The following is a 17514-nucleotide window of genomic DNA, read 5'->3' on the forward strand; positions in this document are numbered from 1 at the left end:
TACACGTGATGTTTTTTTCTGAACAAAACAGTGGCGTTTACAGCGGGAAGAACGGTAAAAACTGCGTTTTCTACAGACATCCTAGCAAACACTCTCCGCTTGCGAGTGAAAAAAAAATAAAAATAAAAAACACCCCTTCCCTATTGGTGTTAGAGTTTACCATGTCAGCCAATCAAAAAAAATTATATGGTAACATGTGACATTTGGTTGTTTAGGGAGAAGGGGAAGTTTTTAGGAGTGACACCCGCGACGGAAAGCGGGCGAGCGAAAGACAGAGAGAGAGCGAGTTTTCATATGTGAGACATTAGTGACGTTTAGCGTGTTTGGAGGCTGTAGTTAGTGTGTTGTGTAGTTATTGTTTTGTATTGTGTGTCAGTTATACTGCTGAATTTCATAGTTTCTCCAAAAAAAAAGCCGCCACACGGAAAACTGGACTGATGCACCTCCTGCAGTGAGACCTGCAGGTTTAGGCCTGTGGTGTTCTCCTCTGTCTTATACTGAACACAAACTACATTTTTTGGACTGGCACAAATAATTTGTGTGCCTTCTTATTTGATGCAGAACACCTGATTGTTCTGTAAATAGATTTAAATGGTTATATAAAAAACGCCTGAGGCCTTGGCTGCATTTTTAGATAAATAGTACCATATAACTTTGTTTGCAAAACTTGTGCCTAATTTTTAGAAATGTACAATTTCTATTTGCATTTCAAGTTATGAAAATTATTCGTTAAACATGTTTGTGGGTTTTACAGTAAAAAATATAACTTTTTTTCTACTAGAATTTTGAATTTTTTGTCTGAATTTAGATCAACAAACATATTTTAAAGGTGAAATATAGAGGTAAAATCAAAAGTAGTCAAAAACGGCCAATTATACCCTGGACCCAGAGGGTTAAAAGGGCGGCTCAGTGTGAGGTGGCCAAGAAGGAAGAACCGCACCTTGGCTCTGCCCATGCATCTTATTAAAGGGAAAAAATTCACAGTATGTCAAACAAATGCTGAGGAAGTCAAAATTAGATCTAATCATGTAAAATATATTCATGTAATGAAGGAAGTTTTCACAGGACTCAGATGTGTGTTAACACTATGACACAATATTCAGAGAAGTCAACATCCCAGGAAATTCATTTCAAGGTCACACTATGTAACGCTCCGAGAAACTGCAGCAAACTGAAAAGCTAGATCTTAGATTCTGCATACCTCAGTTAGCATGTTCACTGTTAAAATTCCTAAAAGTACAATTAGAAAAAGACTGAACAAGTACAGCTTGTTTGGAAGGGTTGCCAGAGCACAAGAGCATGGCTCAATATCGCAAAGTTGCATGTGAGCCTTCTGGAACAGTGTCCTGTTAAGTGCCATGTTAAAACCATGCACAGTATACCAGCACAAACACCTCAAAGCAACTGTCAAGCACGGTGGTGGAGGGGTGATAATTTGGGCTTGTTATGCAACTACGGGATACAGGCACCTTGCACCATTGTGTCGATCATGAACCCCTACACCAAAGTATTCTAGAGTCAAACGTGAGGTGATAAGTCCAACATCTAAAGCTTAACCATAACTGGGGTCATACAAGAGGATAGAGGTCGCAAGCACAATAGCAAAGAATCAAGGCGTCTCAATGGCCCAGTCAAAATGTCAACCTCAATCTGAGGCAGGGCCTTAAGAGGATTGTGCAGTAAAAAACTCCCACAAACTTTATTGAATTTAAGCAACACTGTAAAGACGAGTGGGCCTCGACAACTTGTAGGAGACTGATAAAGTTGTACAGGGAACAATTGTTTAAAGTTATTGGTGCTAAAGGTGGTTCAAGTTATTTAATTTGTTTTTGCATGACTGTAAAATAATTTTATTGTAAAGTATCATTAATGTAAATATATTTTAAAAAACCTCGCCAACCGACCTGTCTCTTTGTTTCACCTCTGAGCCAAGAAGGTGGTTAGAGGTCATCTGCCATAACGACATTTCCCAGAGCTGTGAGGGCTTCTGTGTCTTTGCTCAGGGACACTGAGAAAGTGTGTTTGCTGACTCCAAGGCTTTAACCTTGGCTGCTCCTGTTCAAGGGCAGATTCTTGGCACTCACTACAGATACACTGATACAACACACCAACTCACAGCAACAAAATAAGAAACATAATGTGTTTATAAAGCATTATCTCTGGTGGATAAAAGAACGTTTTTAAAAAGTACCTTAAATTATTTCCAGAGAAATCTTTGCGTGTGTGTGTGTGTGTGTGTGTGTGTGTGTGTGTGTGTGTGTGTGTGTGTGTGTGTGTGTGTAAGAGAGAGAGAGAGAGATTGTGGAGAGGAGAGGTCTGTGTTTCTCATTATGTTTTGTGTAATAAGCAGTGATGAAATTGCCGCTGCCGGCTCTCCAGGTGTGTGCTCACACTTTCACATCTGTGTTACAGGATGAGGTCAACTGAAAATGAGCACAGACTCTCATAAAGTACCTTATAAGGTGATGATTACTGATGAAAATGAGTTGCTCAAAGTCAAATTACTTTTCATTAAATGTTGTGCTCATATGCAAACATCTATACAGTTTACATACTGTAAACAAAAATACATACATGGTGGTGCGAGGTAACAAATTCACCTTGGAATGTAAGATAGGTCGGATTCACGTGACCGTAACTTTCATGAAAACCTTTAAGTTTCCCGTAGTGTTTGCCTCTGCCTCCTGTTTCGCTCAGTTTGTATGTTATCATGTAAAATTACACTACATTACTTTCATGGAAGCATAACCATAAATCACAGGCAAGGACACGATGATAAAATATACATGTATGCACTTTAATTTTCTCCTGCCTGCCATTTTCTCCGTTATTGATGGATAGGCGGTTTGTCAGGGGGGAAAATTCCTCCCTGCTGGCCTGCTGAAATAAATGACCTTGGATTTGGCCATGGATTTGGTTTTAATAGCAGCTCGAACAAACACAGTAAATTTACAGCTGGGAACTGCTCACTGAGAAGAACTTGAAATTTGCCAAAGCCATAAGTCCAGTCAGCAGTCTCTCCCTCTAACCATGTCTCTACCCTGTTCTCTTGCACTCCTGAAGTAGATAAGTGGCTCTCTTTCTTTATTTCTTTTGCTCTTGGTTCCAATAGCATTGACACAGCAGATAATAATCCACACCACGCTGCTCTGTATATTATTGAACTTGAATATATGTGTCTAGAGTGAAAGGTCTGATCTTGTTAAACTGAATTATATTGATGTGCATGGTCTCCAGAGGATGACTGACTTCGTTGCTTGCCTAAATTGCCCTTTTGGATATTTCTCAACATATGCTGCATGGACTGTCCTTATATTTGGTCCATTCATGTCTTCTTTAGGATGAATTTGAACAACAAATCAAAATTAGTGGACTTAATTAGAAATTGTTAGCATGCTAACAGCTACATTTTAAGCATGCTAACAGCTACATTTTGAGCATGATTGCAGACTGACAATTTATACTCATGAATTTATACAAATGGATGCTAGTGACATTACTTTCATCAAGCAGCAACCTCCAGGGCTAAACGACAGACAGCACAAAATGTGGACTTAGAGACCATGACATTATCCAACAGTTGATGACATCCTATTTTAAAGGCTTTAGATGAACATTTCTGCCATCAGATTGGCAGTGAACCCTTTGCTCATTGGCTAATGGCTTGTCAATCACGTGCACACCATTGAAAACACTCCATTCAAATATAATATGATTAATCTTTACAAAGCAAACTTAAGTTTTTATTAAATATAACCAAAAACAAATGACCAAGGCCATAAATTCATCAACAAACTGTCTACTGAGGTTAAGTCAGAATGCACTACACCTCTATAGGAAATTATTTAGTGGTCTTCAGATTGACTGCAGTTTTACGTTGTTTTCATGCTGGCCTCACTTTTCCAAAACAGAAGCTACAGTAGTGTTTTTGTGATGGTCTAAATAGATGATGCCAGTGCAGAAGTCCCAAAAACGGCACTTCCTCTAAAGAACACCAGAGTCTGGCTTGAGAATTAAGGAAATCACCACTTTTAAAATGCTGCACTTTACAGCAATTAAAAACATGCTCGGTACAAGAACAGCTTTGGTTTCTGTTGATAGGCTCCTTCACCAAGAAGGAGCCTATCAACAGAAAATTACAAGAATTGCAAGACAACAATTACAGTGGGTGGAATTTCTAATGACTCACCCATCTGATACCATTATGGCCTAAAGATATGGGTGTGACTGCTGTGACAGACAGATGTACCAATCTCCTCTGACTCCACCCATTGATTTATGAAGTCCTAGTTTGAATCCTGGAGATGAGACTTAATTTTTTATACAAAATGATTCAAATAAGTGACTGAGACAATAAATTTAGGAGAATGTGTTTACAATGGCCAAGTCAGAAAGTTGCTTTTGAGACACTTCTACAGGACTGGAAGTCCACACCCGTTACCATCTGGTGTCCTTCAGATAGAAAGCAAGTTTAAGGCACCTCTGCATTGGCTCAATTTCTCTGACCTACATGTAACATCCATGTTTTATACCATCTATCGTCTAAAAACTAAAGTCGGTTTCCTTCTTGTATTTGTGGTGTTGGCGCCTTTTGAAACAATGTCATGGATTTATCTTACTGCTAATATGACCTTCTGTGTGATGCAGATGTTTATGAGATAGTTTTGATCAATTGTAGTTTTATGAGTCAGCTTTAGTTAGCGAGCAGCTGTGTCTGTATGTCACATTTTCAGAGTTTATTGATGAAGCTAGCTACTCAAACTTGCTAGGGTTAAATGAATTAGCACCTTCTTGTCCAAATGCAGTCACTGGCTCCAAAATCTCAACATGCTAGCAGACAGAATGCTAACTTTAGGACACATCACAGTGGCTACATCTATCTCTTACAGTCTTTCTTATACACGCTCTTGTAACATCTCTGTAACAGCCTATGTTACCTTTTATTATAAAACATGAGCCTTCCAGCACTGTCAGCCCACCACCACCCACTGGAGTCATGACAGGAAAAACATCTTTACTATCAAGCTAACTAACAACTCCAATAAAATGTCATCCGACTGCTAAATAGATTTTAAATACATCATTTTAGCAGCCACTTTGAGAGCTGTGAATTTTCCTTTTTTCCTTTCCCCCCAACTTGTCACTGTTTTTCAACATTATGACCACCCATAGTGGATAGAAAAACACCTAATCCTTCTTAAACACTTATCTTTCGTGATTGAAATGTTTTGTAAAGACTCGTGGCAGTTTTTCCATATTAAAAAAACCTATGTGAAAACCACAAAACATTTTGGTCTTCATGCGTTAAAGTCACTGGCAGCTGGAGATACTCAGCACTCACTGACTCTAACGTGGAGCTTTGAAATAGCAATCAATGCCTTTATACTGCAAGGAGGGCTTGTAAAAGTGTCACTGGGTGGAATATATGATGTCGTATTTCACTCTCCACTGTCTATTTTTAAACACTGAGTTACGGCTGCAGAAATGTGTACCAATTAAAGGTGATATGATGTATTTTCTGCCTTGCTCAGAGACTCATTCATCACCGTGGACCAAAAAGAAAATTGCACTTACTCTTTCACCCCCTTTCCTTCCTCTGCCATTTGCCCCCTCTGCTCTCCACCCCCACTGTTCTTGTTCACTGTCTTGAGTAATTTACGATACACCGGTAGTGCAACCTTCTGGCAGGAACTGCAAGAGCAGCTTGCTCTCTCTCCTGTCAACTAAATAACCTTTTACAAAAGACCAAACTCAGCTAAGTCATCTGCTGCTACACATTAAGAGAAGACAGGGCTGGACAGAGACTCTTGGTCAACCTTCAGGGGGAAGAAAAAGGTTCTGTGGATGGAGTCCACAGTGCTGCTCTGCCTCAGGGTGAGAGTGTTGAAATATGGAAGCAAAGAAAGGTCATCATAACTTAAACATCATAAATAACTGCTTGTATTTTACGTTTAGGTTTCCGGGTTTTTCATTACTAGAGTCTGACCAATGTGGACCTATATTAGCTATTTGCCAATCTGTGGATATTAGCATGTTGAAAAAACTACCCTGTTGGCAACACACATACGGTTTTAACACAATTTAGCATAATCTGGTTTTAAAACACCAAGATGGCAACCACGACATCACTTTGCTTAAGTGATGTTGATGGCGGTGATGGCCCCATCTAATGTTAAATACCTCTTAGGATCATTTACCAGAGGTCACTCTGAACCCTCCGTTGTGGTGCATTCCTGAATAAGTCTAAATTTTTTGTGGAACGCCTCCTCAACTTAGAAAGACCAAGTTTCCAATCCTCACTTGGAAAGAACTCATTATAAATTATTAATGTCTATTGCTTTTCCACGGTGTCTTTGGTTTCACCTCCAATTGGTCGTGGCAGATGGCCCCGCCCCTCTCTGAGCCTGGTTCTGCTGGAGGTTTCTCCAGCAGTTTTTCCTTCCTACTGTCACCAAGTGCTAGCTCACGATGTGTGTGTGTTGGAAATTTTCTTGTATTCTTTTAGTAACTTAACCTCACAATATAAAGTACCTTGAATTAACTGTTGTTGTGGTTTGGTGCTATATAAATAAAATAAACCTGAATTGAACCGAATCATGTGGCAGCTACAGCTAGCTTTATGTACAGTCTTTCTTTGCTTCCCTTCTATATTTATCCTAATTTTCTTTCTCCTTAAAAAACCCTGTCATTCCTACTCTTCACCATTTTGGCCTCTTGACTAGAAGCCAGCAGTTTTCCCTTACTTGCCTTCACTCTGAGTTTTGCTTTGTGGCGACCATATTGGAAATACCCTGAAAATGAAATCACATAGGAGTGCTTCTAGAGTAAAAACTCTTTGTTGATTCTATATCCTTGCACTGCCTGCATCTTGCTTATTTAGAGGCTTGTGCAATATTTGCTGTATAACTGTGGTTCAGAACCTGTATTGCATTCCAGCTAACTCTCTTTACACCTCCCTTGCAACTGGCACGCTATCAAGTGTAGCTGAAATAAATCAACAGAAGCTGTAATTATTACTACCAAGAACAGAGTTGTGTGCCTCTGCTGTTGCAACTGCTGTGTTTCCTAGTCACCGAGATGCCGTCTGTGTGTGTGTGTGCTGCAGTTGCAGTGTGTTCCCAGTGTCTGCCGACAGAGGATTAATCTCCCCAGCTGAGGCAGTAGCTAAGGTCAGCAAGGGAAATATTTCATAAGTGTCAGCTTGGCCCGTAGCCCTCAACGCAGAGCTCGAAAATGAGAATGCACAGTCGCATAACAAACGGCTGTGTGTGACTTTGCACAGCTCACATAGAGCACTTTGGGGAAGGAGGAGGGGGCGGTGGAGGTTGATATATGGCAGTGCTTCACTTTCATGTATTCATCCTAGCCGGTGAAATACTGCTGGGGACAAGCGCGGTGCTTTGTCACCACAAGGACCCAACCGAGAAAAATATTTTTGACCACACCAGGTCTATGTCTGGAATGTGTTTTCCATTACTGCCTGTTCTCAAACTACAGTTTTATGCTTTATGGAGAATTAATAAAAGTAAATCCCAACTTGTGTCCGACCACATGTAGTTAAACTCAATAAAGCAGGCAACCAGGTCTTGCAGCAAAATGTGCAGAAGGCTATATTGCTCCACAGTGCAAAATATTGCTTTCAATAGACGCTCTATAATTACAACATGTCTTTGCTGGTTTGGCTGTTTGTTTTTCTCGCCTTTGTACTTTTAGATTTCACAAAATGTCAGAAATTAGGAGGTGGTGGTGTCCATATTAGAATTCAGGACTCTTACCCAGGCCTCTGGGATTTGACTTGTATTGTATATTTGTGTTTATTTACTTTTTATTTTTAGGTTTTATTAGCATCAGTTTTCAGGTCATGTTATTGCCACTAGATCTGGGGTAACGTTTTATGATATCTTAGTTTTCAGTCAGCTTTTAAGGCACCATTACTGCAGTTTTAGGAAACACTGGCAACAAAATGAGTTGAACACTTGTTTGAGCAACCTTTCTCTGACGCATTTTGCTGTCAGACTGGGTTGAAGCAGGATAGTTTTCTTTTTAGTGAGCCTAAAATCAGTCTTGAGAATTGACTTTGTCATAATGACTGCACTTAACACTCTTTACACTGCAAGTTTTCCTGCTCCCGCAGTGACCCTGGTTTGGCGAGATCTCGCAGAAAGATTAATGGCATGGGCGGGCTGCTTTAATGACTTGTTTGATGTGCCAAGCTCGAAAGGTGTTGATTTACTTACTGTTCACACTGATAGGCTTTTAATTGAGCGATACCATCACTTGTCACATCAAAGCCGTTGGCTGCTGACGTGACTTGGCCCCAGAGGAGGTTGCGATGACTGACATGTACTGCTGTAACTTTTGCTGTTCATCAGGTCACAAATGTCAATGAGTCACTTTCTCAGATAAACGAGCTGCTAGATTGAGCAGCGTTTCTTTCTTCTTCTTTTTTTTGGAAACTCAGCTTGAGGTTCTTTATGTGAAACTCTGCTCTGGTTTCGATTCTGTCATAAAACGCCGGAGCTTTTCTTCAAGAAAGCATGCTCCCTCTCAACAAAGACTGGATGATGAAGACGCAGAGGCGGTGACTCTGACCATGAGCAGAGGAAGCACCAGTGACTTAAACAAGCGTGAGGAATGTGTTAGGGAGATTTTCTTTGCCCGGCCTGTTGTTGTTCCTTTTACCAGACCTGTCACGGCTCCAGCTTGTGAATACCTTGATTGTGCTTCCATCAAAATGACCCCCCCATCACCCTCCTTCATCAGACCAGCAGAAAAGAAAAACATCTTTTGATGTCATCTGAAATTTCACACAACAATGCAGGATGATCTGATTTGAGGCAGACCCTGTCTGGCAGTGCAGGCCCTTCCTTCCCTCCTCCTCCTCGTGCTCTTGATAACTTCTGCGTGTGGAGGACAATAGCTGCTTTTGTTTTCCGAGCGTGCAGTGACGACTCGAGGTCGTGGGCGTCGCGCGGCCCCGCGCGGCCTTCCTGTGAATGTGCTTCAGGTGGAGCAAGCACGACGAGGTGGAACCCCGCATGGAGCGGGACTCGGAAATAAAAGCGCCAATCTGCACACGCGGGGGGAAGCCTATTATCCCGGCGTGATTATAATGCAGACAGATAGACGACAGGTAGGCAGAGTGGATAAGAGCGTTAGCTCGCGAGACGTGATGAGCTGACAAGAGAGACAATCTCCCTCCTAAACCGGAGAGATAAGGTTGTCAACCACAGCTTTGACTCTGACACACACACTGCTTCTCTATGTAGGCAGACAGATAGATGGCACTGTACGGGCACTATAAAAACACACACTGTTAAGATGTTATCGTGTACAGTGCGGGCTGTCTGTTTATGTTTGCGCGCACAGGGTTACATTTGCACGTTCGAGCGCACGCACATTCAACTGTGAAAGGATTAGTGTGTGTATGTCAAAGACAGAGGGAGAGGCACCCACAGAAAGATAAACGAGGAAGTGTGAACACATTAAGTACACTGTGTAGATATTGTTTGTGGACCTTTCAGCTCAAGGAAATCCTTGTTTCAACATTCTGTCCTGGCTGGAATGTTGCCTGCGAGGCTCTTTTTAAGTGTTTCGGTCTAAATGCCATGTCTGCTACACCCCATGAAACTGTCTTAATCCACTTTTTTTTCCCCCTTGGTTTTATTACTGCTGGAGAAAACACTTGGGGTTGAGCAGAGCCCCAGCCTCAGGCCTCTATTCCCATTCCACACACCCCATAAGTCAGTCACAGATAATTAAATAGGAGTTATTTACACTCGTTTTCCCTCCTCTGCCTCTTTGGCGCTTTTATCATTTCTCTCTCCTCTTTGTACAGTCTCGGCACATATCTTTCAGACGCCGACGTTATGGCCGAGGCCAAAAACGGTCGCGGTCCGACGCCAAAAACTGCAACGGTTGTGAGGCGGGCAGCCAGAGGGGACGTTGTTTCCACATCCTACGGTGTTCTAGTCTTACAAACCAGGAAATATGAATCATATTATGCTATGAAAAGAGCAAATGCACGTGTCCACATTTTTCCATTTGACCATTAAATTGGTGGTGTATCTGACAGTTAAACTGTTGTTATCAGCAGCCACACGTTGCCAGCTCCATGCTCAGTAATTAGGGGTTTATTATGGGACACCATTTTTTAAACATGGTCATGCAGTTTGTTTATATGTATCTATAAATGGTGAGCCTCTTCGTGTATGTGACTGTGAACTTTAATTACAATCTAAGCATGTTAGCAATGTGTGTGGTAATACCACGTTCCACATGACTCACAAGTCAGATCTCAGAACTCGGGAGTGACGACATTTCTGAGTTAAAGCGCTCCAGTGGGAAAGTTGCAAAAGCGTGTTTGTTTGTTTTGTTTCTTATCAAGGTAGAGCCATTCATGTACCACTAGCAATTAGGAATGGGAACCGAGAACTGGTTCTCATAGAAAACTGGCTCCCAGTAGTCCGATTCCTTGAAACTGTGAGTCCGCCTGCCTGTTGATCCCGGTTATCGGTTCGTGCAATCGCGCTACAATCAGCTGAGGAGGAAAAGAGCGATGCAGTCTAGAGCGCGAATATGCACATTTATGCATGCTAACGCTTAGCTAGCCAAGAACCCAGGGTGAAAGCTGAGTGAATGCAGCCAGACCCTGAACTTCAACAGGTAACAAGCAGATGAGCAGTCAGGCTGCAGCCTCCCTTTCTACTTGTTTATGCTTCAAAAGCAGAATCACTGCAGCGATCACTGTTAAGAGAAAGATCTTAGAGACGTGTGTCCTCGTTAGGGATTTGTGTTGGTGTGTGGGGTTGTTTATATTGTAAAATAGTGATTATGAGACAGTGTGTTTCAGCTTTTTACAGAGTAACATGAAAGTAATGTAACGAGTAGTACAACAAATTGCTTTTTTTTATTGCTGTTTTGCGATGGTGGTGACTCTCAAAACGGAGCCAATGAGAACCCAAAAACAATCGACAAGAACTGATAAGGAATCAAATCGACTGATTTCATGGATCGAGCCTGGTCAGTCCTCTGGACATGGCATGTTTAGCGATTCATAAATACACAACAGTTGTGTCCATGCAGTCAGACTACCCTGCTGCCCATTAGCAAGAACGCAGGTTTAAAGCAAATCTGAACTGGCTTCACTTTGCAGATGCAGAAGTTGCCTTTTCCATATAGTTATATTAGTTATATGGCTAGGATGTAAATTTTGCATGTTATTGCTCGTATTTTCTAGATTATCTTTTTTTCCACCTAGGTTTGTTTTGTTCCAGTCTAATAAAATAATTAAAAAAATAAAACAGACTAATATACAAAAACTCTTTGTTGCGAGACAGAACAAAAAATACTTGAATGTGCTTCATGGATATAATAAGGCAACATCTTGGACCCTAAAACCTTCACAATTTTGACTATGAAATAAATGTTCAAACATTGGAAATTTAATGTCAAGATCTTTGTAAGGGTAGAAAATGTTTGCTGAGGGACCCAGCCAGATCTTGTCAAATTCTGGCTGACACCAGTGACAACATGTAGAAGTGTTGGGGAAACAAAAAAGACTCAAATGAGTGCACATCAATGTCATCTCCTCATTAAACGATCACACAGCGTCTACACGAGGCTAATCCCCGCGTGCGCCACAAAACTCCTCAGCAATTCCAAACATGGAGCAAAGACAAACGAGCAGATGAGGATTTGCTTGAGCCAGGTTTGAAGAATTCAGCTGCCTAATGTCAGCATTATATATTTACTCTGGAGTCAAGCAAAGGCAGCTTTTCAACACAGGAATGAATTAGACCCCACCACAGAGCTATAGCGTCCATTACAGGCCTCAGCGGCTTTATAAATCACAGGATCACAGGGGCATGTGGGGTCCGCTCCTCCTCAGCCCCTATCGGCCCCCATCCTGGGGAGCAGGGGGTGGTTTGTTTGGCTGCTGTTCCAGCCAAACCCAAGGCTTTGATACAACCATGGAAAAGGCATGGAAATGCCTCAAGGGCCAGCAGGACCTGGGCATGCTGAGAAAACTCTTTAACAGAAAAGCTGTCGCCTTAAAATATCCACAACAGGAAACAGCCATCAGTCATCGACACGCCAAAACAGCTGTTACCAGCCTACATCAAGGGGACACATGAAAGGAGTTGCTCCCTGTTGTTTGAGCCCTCCCTTGTTTCATTCTCTTGCTGCCTTTGTCTGGCTTTTCCCAGTGCCCTCCTCCTCGGTCTCCTTTTGGACGCCCATTCCTTATCCAACCCCACCTACGACTTACCCACTCACCCTTTTAACAAGTGGATGACTGTGTGGTAAACAATAAGACACACGACTTAACCGGCTGTCTACGTTGTAAAAAAAAAAAAGAAAGAAAGAAAGAAAAAAATCGTAAGCTCTCAGCGTTACCTTTGCATATCGCAGCGAGTGCGTCACCTGTTTATGTGTCTCGACCCGAGGTGGCGACAGACAGGTTTAAACAAACAGACAGGAGACTGTACCACCGCACTTAGCCTGGCGGCGTGCACGTTCACATATTCTTGGATCTCTTTGGGTCATTGGAGCGTGAGTGGCAGCGTGTGGGTGATGAATGATGACTAAGCCTAATGATGACAGGTCAAACAGTGATGCTGTTGAATGAGGCTGAAGTGACTTCATCCTCCTCACACTGACTTTCCACTCAGCTGCAGATAAATGGCAGCGGCCATTAGAATCAAGGCGCTAGGCTGATGGCAGTGCCTCTTGATAAGGCCGGCTTGTGCTGTGAAATGTCAAACAGTTTTACCTATTTAACCTCAGAAGAAAGGGCTGTTCTGATTTCTCTTTAGCCAGTAATCAGTGACCCATGAAACTACTTTAAACATGCTGACTGTTACAGTGTTGTAATATGTTGGATTATGGATGGGGGAGTTAGAGCCAAGCCATCTGATTGGTAGGAGGTGGCGTTTAAACCGGGATGGAAATCCCCATAAAGCACAGCTTGTTGTTCTTTATAGAAATGAAATTCAATTACTGGCTTACTAATTTGGCAGCCAAGGAGGGACTCTTTTGCAGTTTTATTTTATAAGCATGTATGAGTTGGAGAAGAGTTCTCAAAGTACCATTTCTCATAATTACAATAGCAACTGTCATTCAACTCTTAACATGCCAGTGTTTTGAGAGGGCGGGGACGTGAATGCACAAAACAAGATGGAAAGATATCATGTGCTGTCACAGCAAAATACATAAAACTTGAATCATGTGAATTTGCTCTATGCTGGAAAAATTGAGTTATGTCCAGCAGAGATGGCAGCGGGGCTGTGATAATGCAATAAAGCTATTAACATGCCAGAAATGCCCATGGACAGTAGGTTATTATTATTTTGAATTACACGTACCTTATTTCCATGAATGGCGTTGGGTACATTCAACAGAAAACTACACACACAGTTAGTTCCCAGTAGTCGGGAGACGTTTGCGTGTGGAAGCACTGTGGATAAAGTTCCTGCTGCTTAAACTGCTCTCAGATCTGTGGTGCAAATATTTTACTGCTACTTTATGTGTAGTTTGCACTGGGCTTATGGAGGTCACTGACACAGATTTCCACCTACATTACAGCCCTGGGTAAGAGGGTGAGGCCGGGAGACAAACGCCCCTCGCCTCCCTCACCCCACTCCACCCCATCCTCGCTCCGCCCCTGCTTGTAAATGCGGGCACTTATGATTGGACGGCGGCTCCTTGCTTTGAAATCCCTCCCTTCCCGTCTTTAGTATGTGGAAGAAGTGAGGTATTGTGAGGCTGCTGCAGTGGGAGAGAAACACGCACACGGGAGGACTGTCGCACACTCTGTCCGTTGCGGGGATATTCCTTCAACTTACCCGTTATTTTGAAGAGCAGTGACTACTTGTGGTGTTTTTGTTTCCATCTTCTCCAACACTGGATAAGGAATATTTAGGAATAACTGACGGGTAATATTAAAGAGCCCCATAAAGGATGACATTTGGGCGATTTGTTCCTCTGTAGAGCCAGCTTTGGTCCGACACGAAGGACGCGCACAACGCACTGCCCTGTGGATTACTGCACTCTCTCTCTCTTTTTTTAAAAAAAGTTCATCACCATGAAATGTGCTTCTAAATGAAAGTGAACCCCGCGGCCACCCGTTACATGCCTCCGTCCCTCTTTGCGCCCCGATCCAGATGAGAGATCTCCCCGGTGGACCTGAACCGCTTTTACGCAGCCAGTCCCCGGAACGCAGCGCCGCCGACGATCCACACCGGACAGGAGCGGAGAGACCGTCCGTTCCCACACCCACTCCTTGTCTTTCTCCCTCGGATCCTTCGCGCCAGGCTAAAAGGCTTCCTATCCGGATCGTAAAGATGTTGACGGCGCACAGCGGCCACTTGCTGCACCCGGAGTACCTCCAGCCTCTCACATCCGCGCCTGCCAGTATTGAAGTAAGTGGATAAGAAAAAAAAAAATTAAGATATGTCTGCGGCACCAGATGTCGTTTTTCTCTTTGTCTTTGTCTTTTTCTTATTCTTCTTAATTTGAATTATTTCTTCTTAAATCTACGGGTGTAGGAGGGCTGGAATGTTATCCGACGAAAATCCCGTCTGCGCCATTTTACGCACGGCAGTTTTTTGGGGGCAAAATGCAAAACACCAGAGTTTATAAATACAAAATGACTGCAACTTATAGACTTTTTTTAAAAAATCGCCACTTTAACACCACGTTGTTAATCGTTCCGTTTGTATTTATGGAATGTTTACGATGTTTTTCATTTTCTTTTCTTCGTTTTTACCTAAACTTTGCTTCAACTTTCACCCTCTGACGTCTTTTATTCATTTCACTGTTGAAAAATTAGAATATAATATCTCGGAATTAATTTTTTTTTTATCTGTATGGGTTTTATGGTGTAATGTTTGATTTGCTTTAAAAAAAATCTTTTATCTATTGCTTTTGTTTTTGTTTTTCCTCAGCTGGATGCCAAGAAGAGTCCTTTGGCCCTGCTGGCACAGACCTGCTCTCAAATTGGTAAACCAGACCCCCCCTCTTCCTCCAAGTTGGCCTCCCTCTCCTCCAGTAGTCTGGGAGACAAGGAGCCCTCCAGCCGTTCATCCAAGTCCGGAGAACATCACCAGTCCCTGGAGGACAAATCCAGCTTCAAGCCTTACTCCAAGTCATCAGGCGACTGTCGTAAGGATGTTCTGGTGACGAAGGGGCCTTCAGATAAAGCGTCTTTCAGGGTGCCAAATGGAAGCTCCGGTGGTGGTTCATGTCCATCTTTCCCTCCCCATTCACGGTCACCCGGCTCTAGTTCTCCTCCCCTGCACAGTCAGAGCCAGCCCCACAGACAAAGTCATTCCCCTTCCATACAGCCCCCACCACACTCGCAGGCTCCACACGTGGACAGCAAACCTGGGAGCTCAGAGCCAGCCAGCTCGGACAGTAATAGCAACAACGCTGGTAAAAAAGACTCAGATGCAGCTAAGTCAGGCATGGATGGTGCACAGTTAGCCAACTCCAGCCACGTACGGGCCAGCGCCAACTCCAGCAACGCCAGCTCTGCAAGCAGCCCGCGGCCAGAGAGCAAGGCTGACCCGCAGGCCTCCTCACAGTCCAGTCTGGGCTCAGGGCACATTGCCCCAGTCTCCCCATTTAAACCAGGACACTCTGTCTTCCCCCTACCCCCTGCTTCTATGGGCTACCATGGCTCCATTGTCGGGGCTTATGCCGGCTACCCGTCCCAGTTTGTCCCTGGCTTGGACCCTACCAAATCTAGTTTGGGTTTAGGACTTTCAGGGAAGCACCCCAGCTCCAGCCCACTCACTGGAGCCTCACCCCCATCTCTGATGCAGAGTTTATGTCGGGACCCTTACTGTCTGAGTTACCCCAATGCACCCCACCTAGGAGGCAGTAACTGCTCCACCTGCGTCCATGACCCTTCGAGCCTCAAGTCTGGTTTTCCCCTGGTTTACCCCTCACATCACCTTCACTCTCTACACTCTAGCTCCTTGTCCTCCAGCACGACCCCCTCTCTTTCCCACCCCCTTTACACGTATGGTTTCATGCTCCCTAATGAACCGCAGCCTCATGCCTGTAACTGGGTGTCTGTTGGGGGTCCCTGTGACAAGCGTTTTGCAACATCAGAGGAGCTGCTAGCCCACTTGCGTACCCACACAGCCCTGCCTGGTATGGTGGACACTAAGTTGTTGTCTGCCTATCCGTCATCGGTTTCATCGACAGCTTCCTGCCATCTCCACTTGCCCCCACCCAGCAGCCCGGGTACCCTGCCCAGTTCCTTCTCCCTCCGTGGCTCTCCTGGCTTGGGTCTGGCACGCTACCACCCCTACAGCAAATCCCACTTGCAAGGAGCCCCAGGACTTCCCATGCCATCCCTGCCCTCCTCCTCAGCCTACTATTCCCCCTATGCCCTCTACAGTCAGAGACTGGGCTCAGCCTCAGCCCTTGGATACCAGTGACATCCAAAACTGCGTTGATGCCCACAGACTGCAGGCACCAGCTTGGGATTCTCCAGAGCAGCCCTGAAGATGGATAGTCAAGATTGGGGTCATCACCAGTACAGGGCATCGTGCCTGTTGGCCTGCCTGCCAGGAACACCACCTGTTAGCCTCAGGATTGCGACTGGTGCTCCAAAGGCAAAAGACTGATGGATCAACTGCAGCAGCAGAGAAAGAACAGACTTTGGTGATCCAAGACGGGTGGGAAGCAGAGCTTAAAAATGATAAACTTGTCTTGATTTCTTTTGTTTTTCTCAATATCTCTCCTAGATCTTAAAAAGTCTGTATTTATTTTTCACTCAAGCGCTTGGTATTCAACTCCTGGGGGTTGGAAGTTTTGCTGTCCAAATGAATTCTAACTGAAAAGGAATGATTTAAGTATACTACCATTATGCCTATCATACACACACAAAAAAGTTGCACCATAATGAAGATGGATTGTGAGGTTTTATTCTGAGAACCTCTTTTTAAATTTTCTTTCCTTACTGCTGTTTTGTTTTCTTTTTTCCTCATCCTTCACTGCGTTATTCAGACTCTGGAGAATTGCATGTCTTTGAGAATTATCTTGAACAATGCCATTATTTTTATTTGTACATATGCAAAGATGTAATATTTTTTCAAGCTTACATGGGGTCAGCAAGCTTCAGTCTCCCAAACAAATGGTGCAGAGATTAAAAAAACAAACAAACAAACAATATACAAAGAGAAAAAAATCAATGATGGCTATGCTATCCCACCAATAGGAGAAAGTCTTATTTTGTTAAATAAATGATACATGATTGCATTTCAACTTGTTTTTTTTCCTCTTTTCTATTCTATATATAGCACCATGAAGTATCTTTTTGTCTCGAGCATCAGAGGACACAGTAAATCTCGCCAGACTGCAGCACTGCACTTATCTAAGCCCATCTATCATACTGGCTCTCACAGCCGCGCTATATGTGGCTGTGTGTAATATTTCATGGCTCATATCAGTTGACAGGGCCGTCCTAAAGAGGCCACGCCGGGTCACATTAGCCCTGTT

The 17514-nt window shown here is 43.4% G+C and overlaps 1 protein-coding gene across 1 annotated transcript; it reads left to right on the forward strand.

Moving 5' to 3' along the window:
- The first annotated feature begins 13751 nt into the window (after positions 1-13751).
- znf703 (zinc finger protein 703) lies at positions 13752-17274 on the forward strand. Its single transcript, XM_005746109.1, has 2 exons — positions 13752-14423; positions 14949-17274. Exons 1-2 carry the CDS (start codon positions 14166-14168, stop codon positions 16449-16451), a joined length of 1761 nt encoding a protein of 586 aa, XP_005746166.1. The 5' UTR covers positions 13752-14165; the 3' UTR covers positions 16452-17274.
- The last annotated feature ends 240 nt before the right edge of the window (positions 17275-17514 follow it).

The sequence above is a fragment of the Pundamilia nyererei genome, unplaced genomic scaffold (assembly GCF_000239375.1).
Source record: "Pundamilia nyererei isolate P.nyererei 1_Seehausen unplaced genomic scaffold, PunNye1.0 scaffold00172, whole genome shotgun sequence".
NCBI lineage: Eukaryota > Metazoa > Chordata > Actinopteri > Cichliformes > Cichlidae > Pundamilia > Pundamilia nyererei.

Bases quoted from the DNA above. Each gene is read 5' to 3' on its own strand.
- znf703 (XM_005746109.1), top strand. From the start codon at position 14,166: ATGAGAGATCTCCCCGGTGGACCTGAACCGCTTTTACGCAGCCAGTCC. The intron at 14,424-14,948 runs GTAAGTGGATAA...GTTTTTCCTCAG, and splicing joins CCGCGCCTGCCAGTATTGAA to CTGGATGCCAAGAAGAGTCC.